The sequence below is a fragment of the Odontomachus brunneus genome, unplaced genomic scaffold (genome assembly GCF_010583005.1).
Source record: "Odontomachus brunneus isolate Ranch 3 - 2012 unplaced genomic scaffold, Obru_v1 Obru_scaffold_091, whole genome shotgun sequence".
Taxonomy (NCBI): Eukaryota; Metazoa; Arthropoda; class Insecta; order Hymenoptera; family Formicidae; genus Odontomachus; species Odontomachus brunneus.
The window spans coordinates 1,088,493-1,111,853 of NW_022639541.1; the positions used below are offsets into that span (position 1 = coordinate 1,088,493).

Here is a 23,361-nt window from a genome sequence, read left to right on the forward strand (position 1 = left end):
GGGAGTTTAATAAAAAAAATGTCAAATCTCCCGCATCAATCTAATATCGTTTGAGTGTCCGGCAAAGAGAAGAAAAAAAAAGTAAAATAAAGAAGATATCGCGAAAGACGCGCTCGCGATTGCGCCTAGCCTGTTCTCGAAAAGGAAGGAGAGAGATCTTCACTCACGGAGGATGAGGAGGGGGAGAAAGGGCGGAAGGCAATGTGATTTTCCGCTCGACGAGGCACAGGATACCCGAAAGTCTCGCATTTTATCGGACTTGAAATCCTGCCTCTCGTCCTCCCCGTATCATCGACCCCAGCCGCGTCGACGACATGTAATCCACTTGCGAATTCCTCAGTGCGGAATTTTCGCGCCGTCGTCAATTGCGACGTCGAACTCACATGCTACGCTCACACGCGCGCGCGACATATGACGGATAAGATTGATTTCGTTTTGGCGCATCAGGGAGGATTACAGAGAAGGCCGACGCACCGCGAGAGGAGTACTGGTGCGAGGCAGCAGGGCGGCGCAGGTGATTGCCCAGGAATCCATGGAGGAGCACATCCGGGGTTCGGTCGAAAGGCTGGATAATCAATTCTCCACGTTGCATCAGGACGTCGCGACGCTCAGCTGCGAGGTACGTACCCGGGATCGATGGTTGGCATTACTTACATTACACATATCATTACGCATGACGATCTGGCAGAAAAGCGACGCTGTAAACGCGCCATTTAACTGCGGTATCCGTTTAACTATGCATACGACGATTTGTGCTGCGGAACTCGCAGATTCGGAACGGAATTTTACTCGTCCGAAGGGGAGACGTACGCATATATGTGAATAGCTCTTCAAGTAGTTTCTGTATTGTACGACGCACGAAATACAGACAGACTTTTATCCCGAGCTCCATCGCGAAAGCGGGTTTCGACAATTTATTTATCATTGTTAAAAAGGGATAAAAATATAATGTGCTTAGATTGTATTTATTGTATGTATTGATCTTGATTTACTTAAATTATTGTATTTTCTTTTAACTCACAACAAATACAAGTTAAATACATTTTGTATTCTATTTCTCAAAGTTTTTCAAAGAAACTAACAATGAAAAAAAGAGAAATCTAAGTATGCTTATTAAAGAAAGAAAAGACCTTGTTCTAGAGAGGAATCATACAGTCAATTTAAATTATTACAAAAGAGGTGAATTTATCATGAGATTAATTTTTTTTATTTATGATAAATATATTTATCATATAAATAATATTAATATGATAAATATATTAATTATGCAGAATGTCTGACAATTATACTGTCCAACACTGATTTTGTCTTTGGCTTGTGAGGTATGATCTCCAATGTATTTTTTGACGCTGAATACAATACTGTTCTCAAAATTTGCCTGTCACGTCACATTCTCGAGAAAATTGAGGTAACATAGGCCAAAAAGACGATTTTGCCCATATTTTGAATGGTATGGTTTGCAGTGAAGGAAAATTTATTTTTTCAATTTTGACTACACTGTTTTAAAGTGCTATCCTCTAGTTTCAAAATATATTTCTGTTTGTTTGTATACGATTTTTGAAAACCAACGTGGAAGTTACTACCATCTGACGCTTTGCCGAAAACATGCGTCTACTTATAACATTAAACTACGCGTAACCTATGACATTATTGCACTATTGCAGCCTTATTAGTCATTTTTGATCTATATTACCCGTTTTCTTACAATTGTAACGTGATAGTCAGATATTTTTGATTGATTTTACAACAAATTCGTGTTCAGTAGGCAGAAAAACATCGGAAATGACTATTCACACTCATGATAAAAGTAGTATTGTACAATGATATTGATGTTGAGCGCGAGTTTTTAATTTTAACTAAATTTTGAAAACAAGCAATCATGGTGAAACGAAACAAAATGCATTTTAAAGCTAAAAGTTGATACTTTTGCATGGCATTAACGAAATTTGTAGAAAAAATTTACTGCCGGTGGTATAACATCATGAATACCCTGGAAATCGTCATTTTTTACGCCTTTTACGCCATTTTTCTCAAAATTGTGACGTGATAGAATTTTTCTGCAAACGGATTCGAATTCAGAGGCCAAAAATCTTCGGAAAATAATACTCCGTAATCCAAAGACAAAAAAAAGTCAAATTTTGTCATACCCATTACGCGCAGGTAGACAAATCTACGTGGCTATTTGCAAAATGGTAGAAAACTTTTTCGTTGAGTTTGACGCCATTAAAGCTCATCCATCGTATCGCGCGTGATCATTCACCAATCTTCTTTGATTAATAACTCAAAGTTTTACGTGATTGTCTGGGAAATGGTAGAGCAATTTTGTGTTCAGTTTGATAAATTCCATCTGCAGACAACAGACATGTAATGAATTGTCAGACATCCTGTATATCGCTATAATTCATGTTCAATTAATACTTTATTTTTATATTTGTCACCGCATCGACTCTTCCCAGTTTTCCATAGCGTTCAAGAGTAATGAAAATTCATGGAAGCGAAATATCGAGGAGAAATATGACAGATTATTTTATCGAGATATTTTATCCCCCGGCAGGTGCGCAACGCCATCCAAGCGTTGCAGATGCTCGCCTGCTCGCCCCAGAGCAACCCGAATCTACCGACCCCGGCGAACCGCGGCAGCGGGGTTCTGGCCAGGAGCTCGTCCCATCCGCCGGACGCAATTTGCTGGAACCCGCCGGCGAGATTGATCGACGCATCGACGCAGACTGACTGGCCGGTGGACCTGTTTGAGGCGTGGGTGCGCGCGAATCCTCACAGGGTCCTCAAAGTCCTCAACCTCGATCCGGATCAGCTCCTGAGGCTACACCCGTCGTCGCCTACGCCGTCGCCGTCTTCGCCTCCGCCGCCTCCGTACGAACCCTTGTCGCCACTGGTGGCCACGCCGCAACAATCGCCGTCGCGATCTCTAACGACAGGTAATTACGCTCTGAATGCTAGACGGGTCTTCTTCTTAATGCGCCGGCAGCATTCGTAAGCGAGATCGCGGACTGTGAGGGTATCGTCGTGGGGATTTATTAACGAGATAGCTTGTAAAGCTAAGACGCTCTCGTTAAAAGCCTCGAGCTTGCCCGTGTAGAACAAGGGCGAGCCGGTCTTATTCGATGGGTAATAATTTATTGTAATTGTGCCTTAATAGACGTCGAATCCCAGACAGACAGAAATGCTGAACACAATAGCATGCAAACATTCAATACACACTTTGTGATGCTGTTGTAATAACATGTTTAAGATATGTTCGTTTTTGAAAATATCCAATTGTAACATCAAGATATTTACTCATTATTTCGACAATAATTTCGAGTTAATTGTGTCCTCTTGCCGGGAAAATAAGCAGCAATTTTCATGGTATAACATGACTTCTTTTATATACTGCATAAGTTCTTATTACGAATTTTGATCATATGATGAAGAGAAGGTAGAGAAGAAGAAAGAGAGACTCTGTCGTTCCATTTTTTCATGTACGATGGAAGCAAACACAACGAGTTAATGCAACTTCCTTTATTTTTCGTCGAGGATTTAAAGAATATTCACTAGAATGATAAATTTTCTCTTCCCCATTCTCTGTTTCTTTCTTCTCCTTTCCATTTTACAAAGTGTAATGTGATAACACCGCCATCACCATGAAGCCGCTTAAAAAAGCGTGAATTACACACGCTTGCGAAAGAAAGCGCTTCTTACGGAAAAAAAGTACCCGCGTTTCTCTTTTCTACCAGGGAAATAATCGGTGTATCACGGAGAAAATACGTTTTGCGCGGACGAGGACGCCTGAGAGTCGCGCTGCACGATATACCGCGGCCACAACCTTTTCGAGAATAGGAATATTCTTTTGAAGTGAAAATACTCCCTGGTGGCTGGCGCGGTTTTTCCCATTACGTTCTCACAGAAGACAGACAAGTAACATAGGGCAAAGATATCATGTTGTGGGAGTCGCCCCCGTTTCCATGAGGGATAAAGGGTTACGCGGCAGACTTTAACTCCCGAAGGGGAGTCCTTTGGCAAAGGGGACACCTTTCACCTTATCTTCCTACACGGAACGTCCCCTCGCGTACGAGTCACTCGCATATTTGTAACGAATATATTTGTAACAAACGTTGTAACGAACGTTGTATCCTTCCCGAACGGTGCTCTCGCGACATTTTCTTCCGCAGAAATATCTCCGCTCGAGGAATGAGTGCGTTGCGCCTGAAATTTCGTAGCGACTTTACGCGCAGGACGATAAAACTTGTTTGCATGAGGAGCATCATTGGTCGCGAGGATAAATACAGAAGCACTGAGCTAAAAATAAAAAAAAACTTCAAACTTTTTGAAGGTTTAAACCAAGACTTACTAGTCTTCCTAATCGTCTCCATTTGAATGTATTTGAATGTAATACGATACGATGTAATACTAGTTGTACGTGATGTGTAATATGACATGGTTAAGGTAAAGTAGTTAAGGTTAGTATGACATAATATGTAACATCAAGCTGTCAAAATAACAGATTGCTTGAGTAATCAGCGATAACAATGAGAATTCGTATCCAAACGCGACGCGAATAATTGGAAAGATCAGTGAGATCTGATCCAGTCGATATTAAGACTTTATCGAAGTTTGGAACACCAAATGACAAATGTGACGTAACGCAACGATGTCGATCACCTTTCGTCGCGGTTACGCGCTTCCCCGAGTTCCCCGACGAGAAGTGGCGGGTGATGAAGCAAGATATATTTTGCGAGGTGACATCTACAGACGTCGATATCTGAAGACGCTTGTAATCGATCGATTTCAGGAAACGACCACTACAATTCGGAGTTACGTGATGTTCCGCACATTCCCCGCTTATGCAGGCCGCCGAACTCAGCCTGGGGCCCCGACAACAAGCAGTCGCACCGCTTCAGCGCAGGCGACGCCGAAAACGTGTCCTTGTACCAGGCGCTGCGACGTCTTCCGGAGTCACGCTCATTAAAGTTCGATCCTTACGACAGCTGAGCTGCCGTTAGCTACGAGTTCGCGACATTCGCCGGTAGACGGTCGAGACAAACGGACGACGAGGGGGACATCGCCGTGTCGAGGACGGAACGACGAGCTCACGATTGACTCCATCAGATTTCATTCTTATTGGTAAAACGACCTCGCGCATGTGTACTAATTTGGTCGGTGCTCCTCGATGTGAAAATGACAGCGCTCCTCGTTCATAGAGTGCAAGGAGGGAAAAGAGAGGAAAATTCTTCGTCTCTCGATTTTTCCACTGAGATTTTATTTGACTTTACGCTTTCGTTGCTCCTAGAGAATCTATCTGAATAACGCCGCGACGTCGCATCATTTCGCAGTCGTGGTCGCACGAAATTACGTGCTAGGTTGCTGCAAAAGGTTTTACGTTTATAAAGTTTATTTCTTGTAAATGAACTTCATGTCGTATAAATGAATTTTCAAGTATGTTTCTCTCAGCGTGTTCTTTCAGACGTCTAACGAGGAGTTCCTATTTTCCCTCAAAAAAGAAAATTTTCCACGAGAATTTAATGGGAAAACAAATTTAATAAAAGAAACATCAAAAGTTTTACACCAACCTAATGATAGCAGGACGGAACGAAATTATCCTCAACCAAGTAAAGAGCTCGGCGCATTTAGTCGTGAAGAATCGACGATACTCCGCAATAAAGAGACTTGAACTTGACTGACGAGGACGCATTCGTAGGTCGGAGGACCCTCGTGGTTTCGAGCCACGACCGGTATGTCTCACATGCAAATGCGAGCCGTAACAATCGTTCGTTTACGCAACAGTGTATGCAGATTGACGTTTACGTTTCCTTTCCTCGGTAATGTTAATCCGTGATCTCGTTGCGCCGCTTAACTCTCGAACGTTGGAACTCGCACCGCGAAATTATACGCGCGCTCCGCGAACTCACGACCAGCTCGATCGTAAAACGAGGCGAATTAATGATAATATTCGCAAACGGAGAACGTAATATGCATATCAAAACGCACGTGGCTCTCGCGCTTAAGCGGAAGCAGAAATACTGGAATTGAAAACTGAATCAATCGGAAAGAATAAAAACATCTTCTTTCCGATAAAAACATCTTCTTTCCTTTTCCTATGTGCGCGATGTGAAAATGTCAGAGCTCTCCGTGGACATATTAGCGTCTCGTTTATTGCAGAACACGTAACTCATAATAATATTTCCCATCGTTCACTCGTCGCGTCAAATAATAAGTGAATATTATATGAAATATTATATCAAAGAGCTTGCGAAAGCGCGCCGGATCGTTGACTTAAAGAATGAATAATTTTACAAACATGGATTTATGTCGAATCACCTGAAAGGTGGCGGCAGAAGATAGGTAAGGATGGCGGATAATTTAATTGGACATGGCATTTTGTTAACAGAAATTAACAAATCGAAATTTAAAAAATGAATGGGGAGATACAGCTAAAAATCCGGTGAAATTTTGTATGTCTCCAATATCAATATCTCGTCTATTACAACGTGGTGAATCTCGTGGTGAATTCCCTTCAGCGTTCACCTCGCGCTTGATAAACAACAAATAAAATATTTCCACGAGAATTTCAACGTCGCATTGATATATCTCTCAGTAACGCGAAATACCATCGAGAAGCTTCGAGAGTTAAGGGATACTTCGAATTGTCCTAGGCATTCCTCACTGCCAAACAGGATAAAACCTGACTTTATACATCCCCTCCGAGTTGTTCTTTCATTCCCAACGACGAGCTATCTCACCGAGTGAGTAGCCAGCAAAACACCAACTACCAGTAACGTAACGTCTATAATTTCCCATTCCACAATATAAGTGCAATAAAAACACGTGCGTTATGTAACAGTTGCATTGTTGAGAAGGAAATTATAACATTGACGCAATGTTGCTGTTAGTTGGCGTTTATTGGATTTTACTTGTTTACAAAAAGGAAAGAAGAAAAGGGAAATGAATTCTCTCGCTTACGTCATTCCACGCGCGTTATCCTTTCAACTGATCCACACAAGACGATTGCACGCGATCGTGCGTTAGGAAAATTATTAGTTGCGCTTCAAAACGAGAAATAAAAGAGGGAACTGCCCGAGTATCGAGACTTTACAATTCGCTTCTGCAAACGCCGTCTATACTACATAACGATAATTGTATTCTAGCGTTTTCTACTTAAGCGTCGAACGACACGCCCGTTTCCTTTCTCGATAGATAGTCGAGCGCGAACGCGCGCTCAGTGCTTGATGAAAAAAGAAAAGAACAAAAAAAACAGAAAATACATAAAATAAAGGGAATAAAATTGGTCTTCGCCGATAATGAGGCGTATTAATCGTTAAGTTGCATGTCTCCATGCCGCTTTAGGAGAGAGAGGCGATTCCACGTGTGTATTATTCGCGCGAATCGAGTCGTTAATCCGAGATATCGCGGGAGGATATTCTAGGGGTAGCAATAATGTGCACGACACATTCTCGATGTACACCGTCTACGTCCAATCTAGAGTGTAGAGTTAGTTTTTAAGTAGATACAAGACGAGAGACATTGAGGAAGTAACTTAGCAAAACGGCACGTCGTCGCGCGGCATGAGACGACGATAATTCTGAGGAGGTGAATGAGGAGGAGGTAGAGGAAAAGAAGAATGGGAAGGAGGAGGAGAGGAGGTTGATATGATTCTTGGCACGCCGAGGGTGGGTGTGTGTGTGCATGTGCGTGTATATGGGTGGGCGGGTGTGGATGTGTGTGTGCGTTTTCGGCGGAAAATAAAGATTCAAGTCTACATTCGTCGGATATCTGTGTCCACTAAAAGCTGCGTGTCGCGAGGATCTTGTCTGTCTGACGGCATTATTACACGTAGGCTACTTCTCGTACTAGGCTAGATCAATCGTACGTGTATATACGTGAGGAGGGACAGGGGGACGGGTTGAGGTGTGCGACGTGTTGAAAGGACGATGATATGTGATAAGGCACGGCTTTGGCCATGCACAACTGCGTTCGTTTGACTCCTGTCGGTATTTGCGAAGAACACGACGCATGTCACTTTGCAATACGGAGCCAATGCGCTCCATTTCTTCTTCTTTTCATCTTTCTAGGTCTTGGCACCTATTGCCAACTTGTACATGAAGAAATTCGATAGTAAGGTAAAGATATCAACGCCTGGACATTAATAACACTGGTGCTTAATTCTGAACATTCTTATCGTTCTGGTCTTTAAACACGAATATTTAAATTTCCAAGGTAGAATTATTATGCAGGATTATGTATTAGTGTTATCAGTGTCCAGGCATTGGTACTTTTACAGACCTCGATATGCATATCGATATGTGTATCTTTATCGACGATTCCTTGCGAATACACAATCAGAATTGCCAGTCATAATCTAATGATCTAATTAATCTAGAGACTGACCAAATTTGTCGAATCGTTAATTAGCTCGGAGGATGAGCCATTTTACAGGCATAGGATCGGATAATTATCTGAAAATTAATGGAAAATATGATTAATGAGGGAAGATACTTTGCAATTTTTCATTATTGATGAAAGAAATATGGCCGGGCATCCAAGTGTGGCAAACTTCTAATAATATCGATATCCATTTAATCGTAATCCTTGCTCATTCCCCGATCGACATCATTTCGCGCAGGAAATTGATAATCGATTAGAGTCCTCCGCGCGCGGAGGTGGTGAAACTTTTTGTTGGACGTGTGATCGCGAGGCGAAGAGGTTCTCTCGCAACTACCGACGGGGGCAGCTGTTTTATAAATATTTCATATATTTTGTTATACTGTTTCTATGCTCCTCGCGCAATTATAATTCAAACTAAGTGTATTATAAAACGTTGTATCTAAAACACTCCTCTCTCACGACTTCTATATAACTTTTTACACACTTCTACACGCCGGGCCGCGGTGAGAGCGAGTAGCGCGACACTCTCCCGGATATTCTATATATACGTAAATATACATATACATATATATGCCGTAATAAGATCGAGAGAGTAAGCACAAATATAAAATAAAACGATATATTCTTCCTAATGTATTATTATCCGCTCTTGCGCGAGAAGTCGCCAGGACCTCGCCTTGAGAGAACACTCCGTGCGAGATCGCGCACGCCGATTGACATCGTGACGACGACAACGACGACGATAAGGACGAGGACGACGCTGTGCTTCGCGTTAATCCCTTACCGCGTAGATAATTCTCCGTCGTGTGTGAGCTCGCGCTCTGACGCGGGTCGCGTTTAAAAGTACAAGAATAGATTAAAACGGATTACTCTCGCTATTCTACCTCTTTAGCGAAAAAGAAAGGAGAGAACGTGTAGAATCTAACGTTTCTATCGGCAATAAATAATACGGCGTGTCTCGTCAACAGACAGTTCTGCATCGCGAAACGACGTATTTAGTTATTTTCCAGAATTAATTCTAGGGGGAGGGGGGCGGGCGGGCGAGGGAAGGAGGGGGGCGAAACTGTGCTCGGGAAAATTTCTTAAGAAATAAAAATTATAACAAAAATTTTGTGCACAAGGAAGATTCGGTAATTTGCGAATTTAAAAGAATTGGAAATTTTGCAAGAAGAAAGAGCGCTATTTTTATATGCTATTTTCTGTTTCCACGGAGAAACGGGTCTAGAGGCGGGAGAACATATTCAAAGAGAATATGGAAATATTTTCTATTATTTTTTACGGAGCTTTTCACACGACATATGTTCTATCTCTTGAACTGTGAAAGATTCTGAAAAAAAAATAAGTCGAAAATTCAATAGTGTTTTATATTTCATGATACTGTGATAAAAATTGAGGGCAAAATTTTTAAATATTCTTCCCACCATTCCTTGATCTCCCGAATTTGCTTCTCATCAGAATCTGCGTGCTGCTGAACCTTCCTTGTCAGATATTCAATCCGTAAGGAATGAAAAGGGCCAATGAGAGCAGATCAGACGTCTCGGTCGCTGGCTCTCTTTACTTCTTGCGACTTGTCAAAGAGATTACACATTTTTATAGTGGAGTGTCGTCTTTTATCTGTCGTGCCGCGTGCGTCACTGTCACACTCGCGCGGCACGCTATGCCGTAAGGGGTTAATTCAGAAATATTCGACACATGTGTACATATTATTAAGTATACCCACGCCGTAGCTCGCGCGCAGCAACGAGCCACGAACTTACGTGCGTGTGTGTGTGTGTGCGTGCGTGCGTGCGTGCGTGCGTGCGTGCGTGCGTGCGTGCGAAATCGGACCGCGAGATCGCTCGTGTACGCATTGCCGAGAGTTCGGCGCGCTCGTGCTTTTATCATCATTGTATATTCGTCAACCGAACTAGTTAGGGGACACTTGAAGTGACGGCCTTAAAATAAAGATTTATTTTTTTCACGACGATAAATACCTGCGCCGGCGGCGGCTGAGCGTGCCGCGAAGCGATCTTCTAAAAATGATTCGCTGAGCGAGGTATACGAAACGGAAATGAAGCTGAAATGGATCTCTATCTTTCTCTCTCTGTCTTTCTCTTTATCTTTCTCTTTCTATCTATCTCTCTATCTTTCTGTCTCTTACTCTCTCTCTCTCTCTCTCTCTCTCTCTCTCTTTCATTCTCCGACGAGGCTAATCCTTACGAGAAATATTCAAACGTTTGTAAATATTTTTAAACACTTATACAATGTGCTTATAAGTGGCATTCTTTGTTCGACACAAATGGGTTACGAATAAAATAAATGAAATAAATAAAATAAAAAAAAAATAAAATAAATGAAATAAAAAGTAATTGTAAGGAGTATCATGCGTGTTTTGCTCTTGAAACTTCCGTCCCGAAAGTATTATGTCCTCTGTTAACAATAACGTAATACAATAATATATAATAATATATATAATATTATATCATACTATATGACTAAATTATATTGTGTAAGCTACAATAATTATTGGTATGGTAAAAAAATAATTATATATTATATTTATATATATTTAATATTATATAAGATATTATATATACAATTATATAATGTCGTTATAATAATACAATATTAAAGAAATATAATTTTGGCGGATTTGCCAACATAAGCGCACAAACGAAAGACAAGCATCCCATTGCTGTAAATGAGCTTGCAGCAGTTGTTGAGTCTAAAACATCACCGAGTAAGCGGATTCATGGTTGCGAAGAGAGAATCAATCCCCAAGAGACAATTCAACAAGAGATGCAGAGGGAGAGGGAAGGAGGAGAAGCCAAAGAAGTTCTGTTCCACAGAGTTACGGAATTCGTACCGCTGACTTCTTCACTCGGCTGCACTTGCAGATTGCTTTCGCCCTTTCTTCAGATCTCCGTCCGTCAGCTGTTCTGTCCGCGCGACAGGTGAAGACGTGGGTCAGGTAGAAGCGAGGTCGCGTCAGGTCGCGGCGTTAACTCTGAAGAGCGCTTCTCCAGCGGCGGCTGGTGTTGGAGCGCGCTCACGAACGCAAGGTGCACGACAGACATCTCGTCCGCGTATTCGGGAGCAGAAAATAAACGTGTTATGCGGGGCTCGCGGCGGTCCATTTTTGGGATCCCCACCAGGGCGAGCGGCGGCGACGCGCCGCGTCCTTCCGCGCGCACTTTTCGTCCGGAGGCTTTTCCGTTCTCCGCTCAGATACTCGACTCGCGCTGCTCCGATCGGCTCGAGTTAGGTAAGTGCAGCAATATCATTGTTATCAGCATCATCGGCACTATTATCAGCACCATCATCGTGAGCGACGCGCTTTTGTTGCCGTGATAACGCTTCTCTTGCCTTTGCTCTTGCTCTCCCTTTCTCTCTCTTTCTCTCTCTTTCTCTCTTCCTCTATCTCACCATTTCTCTCTCTTCTCTCTTTCATTCTCTCCTCAACCTGTGTCTATGTGCTTTGCCGCGAAATGACGATTCTCGCGAATGAAGATCGGCGAAAGATGAAGACATGAAGAAATGGACACTCACGTGACTCAAACTGGAAACTAACTAGTGAACTCCTCTCCCGAGGAGCCTTCTCAACCCTTGGAATTCATTCTGGAGATCGTCACGAGTAGTGTTCTCAAGATGTGATTCATCGCGCGAATCAGGTCACCAACCGTCCACAGGCAAAAGGACGACAGTCATTAAATAAAGTTAATTAGTGTCATCAAAGCGTGCAGAAACATGCGCTTTGACGAGAACGAGGAGGAGAAGAAGAGTATAGAGAAGGAGACCAAACGCCTTGGAAAAATCGAAATATCGAGCTAGATACAGTGCAATGGAGAGCCAAGCAACGGCTCCGCTGGCGGACCAAAATAAATCCGTTTACTCCGATCGGCAATCCGTCCGCGCGCCGTTTCAAATATTGAACGCGTGTGTTTACGGATGTTGCGATAGAATTGGTTTACGCTGGGATTCAACGGCGCGTGGCACGTTTGCTTCTTGCAGGGAGACGGGATGTTTGATTTTCACGAGGATTTGCGCAATCCCGCGCGTGGAGATTCTGACCCGGACGGAGCTCTCTTCATGGCCAGCTTCCTTAACCGCCGCGCCAAATAATAACAGCTATTTCTCTCTTTCCCGCTGCTAACGCTTCAGGAATTTGCTTACCGGCTTAACACGATGGCGATAGTGTAAGTAGCAAATTCTAATGTCGATGTGTGTTTGTGTGGGTGTGCTAACATTAGTTACGTTATTTTGCACCTCGCTAAATCCAAGACGTGAAATAAAAAAGCAATCCTACTTTCCCCCCTTCGCGATCTTTCGCGACGACCCCAAAAAGACGCGGAAAGGAAGTAATGTAATTAACAGTAGCGCCTTACCTTCGCGCAAACTACCCTCCGCGGCGAGGAGGTGATGTCACTTTGACATCGCATGGCGAGTGTAAGCAACTGCGGACTATTAATATCCCCGAGACCGAATGTTACGTTTTCCGAGTCAAATATGAACTCCAATCTCAATTCTGGAATAAACGGCAAACATTGAACGCCGAGTAATTATCGTTGAGCAAAATTTTTGTTTTAATTTTCCCTCAGCTCAATTTCAGTTTTCCTTGAATCTTTCTCTCCCTCTCTCTCCCCTCTTCGGTATGTCGCGGAAAATATATATTATTTAACGAAAACACAACGGATATAACGCATTCCCTCGTTCTGCTTCTCCCTCTCTTTCTTGACATATTTTTTCTTCTTTCTTACGCGAGATGCCGTTATTCAGAGTCGCGCACGTCGAAAATCAATATGACATTTTACATTGTTATGCATACACGCGACTATCCTCTTAAGGGCATTTCCGCTTTAAACGTGCGCTCCACGCGGACTATGCGTCGTCGTTTCGCATTCCCGCTAGTGTTACATAGAAACAATTTGACCGCTGCTTCATATCGCAAATGCAAACCAGAGATAACGCCGACATTTACATAACGACGTTTCTTACGCAGATACATTACATCGCTCCCCCTTGGCCCACTTGCGTCAAACATTTCGTAATAGTAAATTTCCTACGCTTTAGAGGACCATCTTCCGGATGAGATAAATTTGTAGATAGGCCCCAAAAAGCTCGGCTCGATCTTTTCAGTGGACGGTGCTCCCACGTATTATACAATGTCTCGATAATGTTCGACTGCTGGAAAATTGTGATATGAAAATTATATTATATATGAGAGAGATATAATTATAATACAAAATATTATAAATTTCATCACATCGTGTAATATAATATATAATTATTTTATTATATAATATAATAAGATATATGCAATAATCATACATAATTATTTTATTACATGATACAATAACGCGCCAAATAATGTTTGATTATTTTATCATATAATATAATATGATACGTAATAATCATATCAATAATAGAGACAACGAGACAGTAGCTTATGATTGTTTATTCAATGGCTAATTATGAATAAATACGATTGATTTTCTCGAAGAGTGAATCGTTTTTGTTGAACACGACGAAAGGAAATTCCACACTTGAAAGTCGAGCTGAATTGTTTGAGCGCGACTTGAGAAATAAAATAGAAAACATCCCAGCCGCGGATAGCTGGCGGATTCGCGGTCGCAAGATCCGCGCGCTGGATGGTCGCGATCGCGAAGTTTTGTAAATGCTATTAATACGCGTCGGTTAGATCGAATGTCGGTCGGCGGTGGCGGCCAAGTAAAGCCCGTTCTTCTGGGTTACAAACTCGCAGTTTTGGCCCCTTCGTGCGCCACACGAAGCGTCAGTGAGCCGCCGCCGCCGCCGCCGCCGTCGTCGTCGTCGTCGTCACCGTCGTCGTCGTTATGCACATATTTATAGAATCGGGCTGTAGATGCTATTTCCGTAGACGCCCCGATGTGCTCTCCTCCTCGTGCTTGCGCGTTCAGCGCGATCAGCTACCCGGAATTATGGCTCGCAGAACGTCCAGCCCGATGTTCTGCGAGCCGCGCATACCTTTGCTGCAAAATGCAATCCTGCCAAAATATGAAGGTTCCTGCTGGAATCTGCAATGTCGAGCGTAACGATGAAGGGGGGCTGGAGAAACGTAATTTCCTTAGATACAGAACAAACATCTCGTTGCGAGAGTCGCCGATGACCAGCACAGAGTCTGATGAGAGAACGTCGTTTCCAGCAATCTCGGTGATCTCGTTGGACCGGTCCGCAAAACACAGCCGCCACCATGGACGCGATCAAGAAGAAGATGCAAGCGATGAAGCTTGAGAAGGATAATGCGCAGGACAAGGCCGACACCTGCGAGGGCCAGGCGAAGGAGGCGAATTTGCGCGCGGACAAGGTCCTCGAGGAAGTCGGGGATCTCACGAAGAAGCTGACTCAGGTTGAGGGCGATCTGCAGGCCACCAAGCTGGCCCTCGAGCAGGCCAATAGGGATCTCGAGGAACGCGAGAAATCCCTTACCAACGTAAGCTTTCTCATAAATTCAAATTTCAAAGTCTCGTACATTACAGATTGGAGATGCATATTTGGCATATATATTTTAATATACTAGATGTATTTAATATAATAATATCTATATATAATATATAATATTATATTGTATATATATTTTTTTGTCGCAAAATGAAATGCAATTTTAAAAAAACGTAAAAGGTTTGTTTTCTACATGAGCTTCTCTTTTCGAGATTAAGAGTTTCAAAATTTTTTGCACTGTCAATTGTATATCTTTGAAATATATTTGTATGTATACTGAATATATTTAATATAGTAGTAATATAATTAGTATTTCATATTTTTTCTCGTAATTAAATATGATTCGAAAAAGATGTGAAAGATTTGTTTCGTACAAGAAACTCCTCTTCAAAATTAAGAATTTCAGAATCTCGTGCTCTGTTTACAGCACACACAGGTTTAATAGTGTGATATTAACTAACTCAAATAATAAATAGTTAGAGCCGGTTTTTCAATAATAGTTTAAACTTGGATTCAAGTTTAAACTTTATTCTAATGATGCGTTTGTTTCGTTTAAATAGAGTTTAAGTTGAAATCTAAGTTTAAACTATCATTAAAAAACCGGGCCTTAGTATCTATTTTCAGGGAGTGCGAGAAAAAAATTATAAAATATATATATATATATATATATATATATTGGCGTCTTGACCTTATTACATATCTGTATTATCCATCGACCAAGAAAAATTATTATGAACATAATTCAGCGTTTACATGGATTATATAGGTTGATATCATTGGTATGCTTATCTTTTTATCATATTAGCCAGTTGCACTGTTTCATATATAATCGTTACAAGTTTTTTGGGAACATCGAGTATCGACCTAATTAATCTGGGCATCGCTAAATATCGTTGCTCGAGAAGAATTTGATTGGTTATAGCTGCAATCATTGCTCTCACGTCTCATATTATTTGTGAAAGAACTTTTTATAATTGTATAGTATGCGCTAAAGATGGCCCGAAATGGCTCCGAAACGTTTGCTGGATTTTTATTGTAATTTTTGTCAGTTGTATAAATAATTGTTCTCGTTATTATACCGGCGATATGTGACTCTCATCTCCCTTTTATTGACTTTTTATAGCGATTTATTGTATATAGTAAGAGTCTTTATATTTGTATAAAAATATTAAATAATAACAGGCTTAACCGCCACGACAGCCTTCCAAGTAAATGTTAAGTTCACGGTTCACACAATGCCACACCGCTACGTTTATAAGGATGTAGCGAGTGAGGATTGTACGAAAAATAAGTTAATAAAAATCCAAAATAATCTGCAATATAATGTCAAACAATTTGGTGTTAGGATGTGTTAAAGTTTGAATGTTTAAATTAGAAAGGCCTGGAAATATTATTTTGAAACTGAGCAGCAGCTAAGCAGGATGCTACCGGAGGGGGGGACAAAATAAAATTTAAATAAAGTTTTTCCCTTCGCACATCCTAAGGATAGACACTAATTGTTTATTATTTGAATTAATTAATATCACCTATTAAACTTGTGTGTCAACTTTTAGCAGGCCTTTATCTCTTCTCTTGGATTCTTTATTTAAAGAGCCTTGTAACCAATTTTAAAATATATTGAATATATTTATATGTCAACAATTTTCTCACATTTCGTGGTAACTGTACACGATTAAAATACCCGACGTTGCCTGCAGGCTGAGTCCGAAGTCGCCGCCTTGAATCGCAAAGTCCAGCTGATTGAAGAGGATCTGGAGCGCTCGGAAGAACGGCTGAACACCGCGTCTGCCAAGTTGACGGAAGCATCGCAGGCTGCCGACGAGTCCAGCCGGTAATTATGCGCGCTTAATTAATCCACGCCGTACGCATCATTACATCGTCACGACATACACGCTACCAATTGCAGTATGTGCAAAGTATTGGAAAACCGTGCGCAGCAGGATGAGGAGAGGATGGACCAGCTGACGAACCAGCTGAAGGAAGCCCGTCTGCTCGCTGAGGACGCCGACGGCAAGTCCGACGAAGTGTCACGCAAGCTGGCCTTCGTTGAAGACGAGCTCGAGGTCGCAGAGGACCGCGTCAAGTCCGGCGAGGCGTGAGTAACGACAATAAAAATCATTAATTAATGAATTAGTTGCGCTTTTCTCTTACAGTTCAGTCGCACAGCGATTTACACGTAACACAAAATTATTTCATTACCCGCGAATTTTATTAAATCATTTTCAATTAATATATAAACTATATAATTAAATTTTAAATTTTTATTAAATTGGTTTTAATTAAATTAGTTTGAATTGAACGTATTTCATGATGTATCGAGGAAACGATAAAACTGCAAATTTCTTCAAAAATAAGAGACGCGCCCTTCGTTAACCGTCTCTCGAGATTAAACAAAACAAAATTCGAGCGTTTAATTTCGATCTTTCACTTTCACAGCAAGATCATGGAGCTGGAGGAAGAGTTGAAGGTTGTAGGTAACAGCTTGAAGTCTCTGGAGGTCTCCGAGGAGAAGGTACGGCCGTCGTCTTTGGCGGCTGAGTTTCTCATGTTCTTTCTTTTATTCCGCAAATCGCAGAAGTCATTTTTTGCACTTTCGTGTCCTCATTTCCATGTCGCAAACTTGCAATAAATCAGTGCTTGGAATTACTCACACTTTTAAAGCGACTTTTGAGATCTATGTCTATTTTTTGCCTTATTTCTCCTGTTCAGTCTCGCGATTGACTAGTTTTTTCAGCTTCAGGACCGTCAACTTTATAAGACCTACGGGACTCTCCCTAACTTGTGAAAGATTTTTATTCAGACTACTCTGCTATATCGTTATGATTATAATAATATAGATGTGTATTCATAGATAGTATAGATAGTATCATAACATTACATACATTTTATATTAAAAATAAATTTATAGTAGAAATTTATAGTAGAAATTTACACAAAAAAATGTATAGAGAATTTTATAGTAAAAATTACTATACAATTTTATAACCGAATAATAGGAAAATATTCTATAATTGACTATACTTTTATTTCATATGTGCCATTTATATTTTAAAAAATATGCTACTAAAATACTTGCTTATTTCTAATGAAATTTACCATGTTTCTTAGCAAGATGATTTTACTGACAGTTTAGTAGTCCATTCCTGGATTATTAAAAATATAATAAAACTAAAAAAAATTTATATAAAAAGTAACTATAATACTCTCTCCGTGTAAAAACAGCATACATATAGAACTATTTTTACAAGTCAAAGAGAGAGTTTCGTAAGTCTTGTGAAGTTGACGGAGGCTGAACATAAGCGAGCGTCATTCGCGCGCTCGGATAAGCGGAAAAAGTAAAAGGAAGAAAGTAGCCGTCGAAAATCGTCTCAATGATATAAGTGATTGAATCTAATCCACAATTATTTGCAGGCTAACCAACGAGTCGAAGAATTCAAGCGCCAGCTGAAGACGCTGACCGTGAAGCTGAAGGAAGCCGAAGCTCGCGCCGAGTTCGCCGAGAAAACCGTCAAGAAACTCCAAAAGGAGGTCGACAGGCTCGAAGGTAGGCCTCTTGATTCAAATTGTTTTGACAATGCATTTCCGGTCACGCATAAAAATAGCGAAGAAATTGAGCTGAAAAAAAGAAACATAAAATCAACCATCTCTTCACACATTTTATCTTTTCTCTTTCAGACGAATTGGGCATTAACAAGGACAGATACAAGTCGTTGGCTGACGAGATGGACTCGACGTTCGCTGAGCTGGCAGGATATTAGATCACTTTTCATTGATCTCGCTACGCTTTCTGCCTAACGATACAAATTTCTTCTTCTTCATCATCTTATTCTTCTTCGTTGATCGAAAGATTCGCAAATTCTTCACTTTCGCATATCGTCGTTCAGCGGAGAGGAGAGATAAAAAATACGTCGCGGACAATGCACGACGCGTCACATACGTCCGCTATATTCTTTGTAATTAATATTGTTACGACGATGGAGTCGCCGAAATGTAAGAGCAGGACATAATCAGTTTTACTCTGTTATTATTGTATGAGAGATTAAGAGAGATTCAATAAACGGTAATTATTATTCCACTTTATTAATGGAAGAATAATCCCTTTGATATGTAAGAATTCAACGTAATAAAGACTGCAAGCGCTTAATTTTTATAAGTAACTTAATATTTATTACATGCATAAATATATTTATTATTTATTTATTAAACTTAATCCGTGCCTTTCGGCTTTGGATGACTTCCAGTTTTTTACATTTTTACATAAACTTATTTTTATACATAAATTAAAATATAAATTAAATATAAAATAAATATAAACTATAAATTAAAATTTAACTTAAAAATGAAGATCATATATAAACAAAAAACAAAATTAAAATTAAAATTAAAATTAGTATCCAAATTGAAATCACAATTTTAAAATTTAAATTCTACACAAAACCAATTTATAATTAAATCCAAGTTAAATTTCATCTTCCTATTTTTATATTCTTATCCTTTAACTCTTTCTTTTTCTTCTTCTTAAATTTCCTTTGTCCTTTTCGTTCTTCGATCTTGCTTTTGTGTCTGCTCTCATTCTCTTTTCCATCTTTTTTCATTCTCTTCTTCTCTTTCCCTGATCTACTCTATTCTCTTTTTAAAATTTTTAATTCTCCTCTATCTTCTCTTAAAACCTTTTCCATCCGGATAGTCTGTTTCGTAGCTTCACATTCTTCTATCATATGTTTTATATTTTCCACTCCTTCTCCGCTATCAGAATCCTATCTTTCTTTTTGCTTATTCTTCTCAAATATTTCGATATATTTGCTATTACCATATTTTTATAACTCTTATTGTATCTTGATTCTTCTAGAAACGCTTTGTAGCATATTTTGGATTATTATCCTGATTATAAATATTATAATTATATGACAATATTTTCTGTAATTTACTTAAAATTTGATAAAATACTAATGTTAGTTCTGAGGTCTTTGCTATGAGAGGTCTCTACTGACTCCTGGAGACCCTTAAAATAGTTAAATTTCGATTTAACAAAAACTTAAACCATTTTGGGGTCCGAATCTCGGTTAAGAAAATTTAGAATGTTTCATATCCGGTTGATTTTAAAATTTTAACTACAATCGCTTCAATTTGATGCATTTAAATGATTCCTGTAGACCCTTAATTCTTATTAATTCAAAGACGAATAATCTTTTAGTTTTCTTCAGCAGCAAGACTCTCCGACGTTCTTTAGACTTGATTCGTTATCTATTTAGATTTTTGGAAAGACTTTATCTGTTACTTGATAATTTTATTGATAGTAAATCTCAAAAAACATAACTGTGTTTTGTCTTTTAATATATTTAATAAATGTACATAGAGAACATGTCGCATTCATCAAATGGCATATAAATCTAGCAGTTTTCCGTCTTGTACTATATTCTCGCGAAATCATTAACGCGTCTCCATCCTACGCGCAAATAATCTTTATTCCTCCTTCGTTCATTATTTACACGTAAATGAGAACTCCGACGTGTATACGCGTATATGTATAATTCTCGTACGTATACTATGTGATCTTTACATAACATTCATCTAGAAGATTCTTATAAAAAAAATGCGCAGCAACAATCATGATGTGTGACTATGTATGCACAATTAAATATCATGCCGCAAACAATCGGCAATCAAGCGAACTCAGATATACATTTACACACGTTATTTAACGCTAATAACGTAACTCGAGTATCGTCATGCAAAACGTAAGTATAAAAAAGAAAAGAACGAGAGAAGATTCATGTGTCGCATGTCGCGCTTTAGTGTTCGAACGCGATGGCACGTTTCGACGCATTAGAAGAATAGACTTTCTTACGTTATAAGACGTTTGTTATTATTTTCGAAACGATGTTTCGATACAGCAGATCGTCGCGTTCAAGCGCTAAACACTACGTCATGGACAGATACGACACGAATCTATGATTTAATAGAAAATAAAAATAGGAAAAAAAGAAAATTAGCTGTACAACAATCGCGAAACAACAAACCGACCCATCGAGTGTCGTGTCGTCGAGATAAAGGCGCGGCTAAAATTTATAAATTATTAAGGATTTCAATAAAACGTCGCCACATAGTTATCGCAAATGCAAATTGAACCGGATTGGTCGGTTCATCAGCGCGTGTGTATATATATATATATATATATATATATATATATATATATATATATTTTCACATATATATACATATATATATTCACGCACCAAACATTTTCACTCAGCGGCGTTTCACGATGACAGAAAATCCGTCTCTACCATTTGTGTGATATCCGAAAAAGGCATCTAAAACCTACATCTAGCCCTTAACGTTATAAAAGGTGACGTACTGTCCGATTTACAGTTCTCGATTCTGTCTTGCGTATTTCACGCTTTGTTACAACAATGCATGCCGGGGTCAGCATAACATTGAGTATTTAAAGTCAACAGTCTCTCTCTCCGCGCACACGCACCCCCACACACGCACGCACACATATAACATACGCAGGACGCGCACAACCATTAACGCGTTTGATTCGAACGACAAAAAGCGCATAATTTCTAGAAACATAGCCATATTGATATTCAGTATATTATGTGTATAATAAATAATAGAACGCGCAGAACTATAAATAGTATCTTACAATCTAGGCGTAATGTACACTCTTTGTTACTCTTATTCAACAATTATATCAAAATCCATTAGACTATTTGGTGAATCGATTGCACGTGACATAATGACTGATCTACACATGATGCCATTATATGTGACATTATCATTGTACTATACAAATTGCAGATGCTACGGATGTTCGTTTCTTAGGCAGACCACGACGTGAAAGTCACGGGAGGAGAGTGCTTGTCCCTGTGTGACATAAACACGAATCTTGCTTGGCGAAACGAAAGGACCAAATCGAAATAACAAATTTAGTAGAATTTAAGTAACACAGATTACAACTTGAGAAGCTGATACGACGAGAAGCGGACGAGAATTATCGAAGTGTGTTATACAAATTGTGACGTGTACTAATTTTTAATGCGCACACACACGCATGTACATACATACATACACAGAGAATTTACGATCAAACGGTTCCAAAGAGCAGAAAGGATTCAGCAGGAGTTAACGCTCGGTTAACACGATGCCTCCTCCTTAGTGTATGGTGTCTTGCGAGTGAAAAATGCATACCAGGAAGTACATGAAAACGACGTTACAGCTCACAGAACAAAGTACGAGCATCACACGAATAATTCCATCAAGTACAACTCTCTCGTTTCCCACAAGCAATACACATACGTAATTAATGCACAGTGTGTCAATGGATAATATGGATTAAGGCGACTCTATGATTAGCGTAAGTGTTGCTCTATTGACATTACGGCTTGTACAAAAATTATCAATAAATATGACCAGTAGTAATCTCCGATGTGAGGGAGAATGCGGACCCACGGTAGGCGTTACTCGAGATGAGAAACGTATGTTTATATCACAAAACAGACACTGTATGAATATGGTGTAGTGTGTAAATATATACAGCATGAGTTACGCCCTCAATGTTAAATCCTAAAATATCTCTTGTTTTTTATATTAGAGAAAGGTGCATGAAGTTCTCTCTCTCTCTCTCACACATAATTGTGATTCAAAGGAGTTGGCTGACTACAATATTTGTCCCATGTAACCACACAATTTATGTCTTACGCATTTTCTTCTAATATAAAAAGATCAGAGCTATTTTTAAATCTAACATTAGGTAACTCATCTTGTATACATGTATGTGTGTGTATCACGCCTATATCTAAATAATTCATCTTACGTAACTAAATCAGTGCGATGACAATACGCGCGTTACCATACATGAATTCTACTCCTTGACCGCGTGGCACGTGCTACTCTGTGTAAATGCATCGCGGACATCCTTAAGTACCCCAAAGAAACATTGCAAGTAACATCCTGCGAGAGACGGCGGATTCGACTTTTGTTTCACAGCCGCAGCTTTCGTACTGCGAGCATTAATTACGTCACACACACACGCACACACTATGTGCTTCACGCGCGCGAAAGGCACGATGGATTATAGCTTCGTCGTCGAATTCTCATTCGTTATTTACAGCGTGAATTCTTTGTACAGATTACGCTCAGCTTATTACTCGTACACATACAGACACTTTGCGCGCAACTGATGTCGGAAATTGCGGAGAGGAACCACTGTACGTTATATATTCGTTAGATTGTACTTGTGTTATATACCGCAAGAGCTTCCAACTCCGTGAGCACTAGCGAGCTACGATGGCAATGTCTCAGTTTTCGCACAATTGGACGTATACTTGTAACGTTCTTTCGGGGCTTCGCCCAGTAAGCAAGACACATTCTTAAATTCAGAGCTTCAATTTCAATATTCCTCCATGACCTCGCACAGCGTTCTATAAATATTTTAAAAATATTGCCTGATATAATATATGTGTATATATATATATATATATATATATATATATATATATATATATATATATATATATA

At 39.9% G+C, this 23,361-nt stretch overlaps 2 protein-coding genes and 1 long non-coding RNA gene across 5 annotated transcripts in view; all 3 read left to right on the top strand.

Moving 5' to 3' along the window:
* Positions 1 to 9,421, top strand: part of LOC116848211 (potassium voltage-gated channel subfamily H member 8) — a 53,078-nt gene extending 43,657 nt beyond the window's left edge. For 2 of the 3 annotated variants that reach the window (XM_032824075.1, XM_032824076.1), the window contains exons 14-16: positions 448 to 619; positions 2,555 to 2,936; positions 4,790 to 9,421. In XM_032824075.1, the coding sequence (XP_032679966.1) occupies positions 448 to 619; positions 2,555 to 2,936; positions 4,790 to 4,989 (754 nt within the window). In that variant the 3' untranslated portion in view covers positions 4,990 to 9,421. Of the gene's footprint in view, positions 1 to 447; positions 620 to 2,554; positions 2,937 to 3,157; positions 4,732 to 4,789 lie in introns of those variants that run through there. The other variant, XM_032824077.1, reaches the window with a different exon arrangement.
* Positions 9,422 to 11,470: 2,049 nt separating this feature from the next.
* LOC116848216 (tropomyosin-1) lies at positions 11,471 to 18,915 on the top strand. Its single transcript, XM_032824088.1, has 7 exons — positions 11,471 to 11,623; positions 14,540 to 14,827; positions 16,533 to 16,666; positions 16,742 to 16,930; positions 17,272 to 17,347; positions 18,247 to 18,379; positions 18,511 to 18,915. The coding sequence occupies exons 2-7, from the start codon at positions 14,588 to 14,590 to the stop codon at positions 18,591 to 18,593; spliced, it is 855 nt and encodes a 284-aa protein (XP_032679979.1). The 5' UTR covers positions 11,471 to 11,623; positions 14,540 to 14,587; the 3' UTR covers positions 18,594 to 18,915.
* A 1,642-nt stretch (positions 18,916 to 20,557) lies between these two features.
* Positions 20,558 to 23,361, top strand: part of LOC116848218 — a 4,536-nt gene continuing 1,732 nt past the window's right edge. The window contains exons 1-2 of the long non-coding RNA XR_004378930.1: positions 20,558 to 21,184; positions 21,643 to 22,198. This is a non-coding gene — a long non-coding RNA (uncharacterized LOC116848218). The remainder of the gene's footprint in view (positions 21,185 to 21,642; positions 22,199 to 23,361) is intronic.

What these genes read in the sequence shown, in the direction of transcription:
- LOC116848216 (XM_032824088.1), top strand. Translation starts at nt 14,588, where the DNA reads ATGGACGCGATCAAGAAGAAGATGCAAGCGATGAAGCTTGAGAAGGAT. An exon ending in CGCGTCAAGTCCGGCGAGGC is followed by an intron (nt 16,931 to 17,271) that starts GTGAGTAACGAC and finishes TCACTTTCACAG; the next exon opens with CAAGATCATGGAGCTGGAGG. An exon ending in GGAGGTCGACAGGCTCGAAG is followed by an intron (nt 18,380 to 18,510) that starts GTAGGCCTCTTG and finishes TTTCTCTTTCAG; the next exon opens with ACGAATTGGGCATTAACAAG.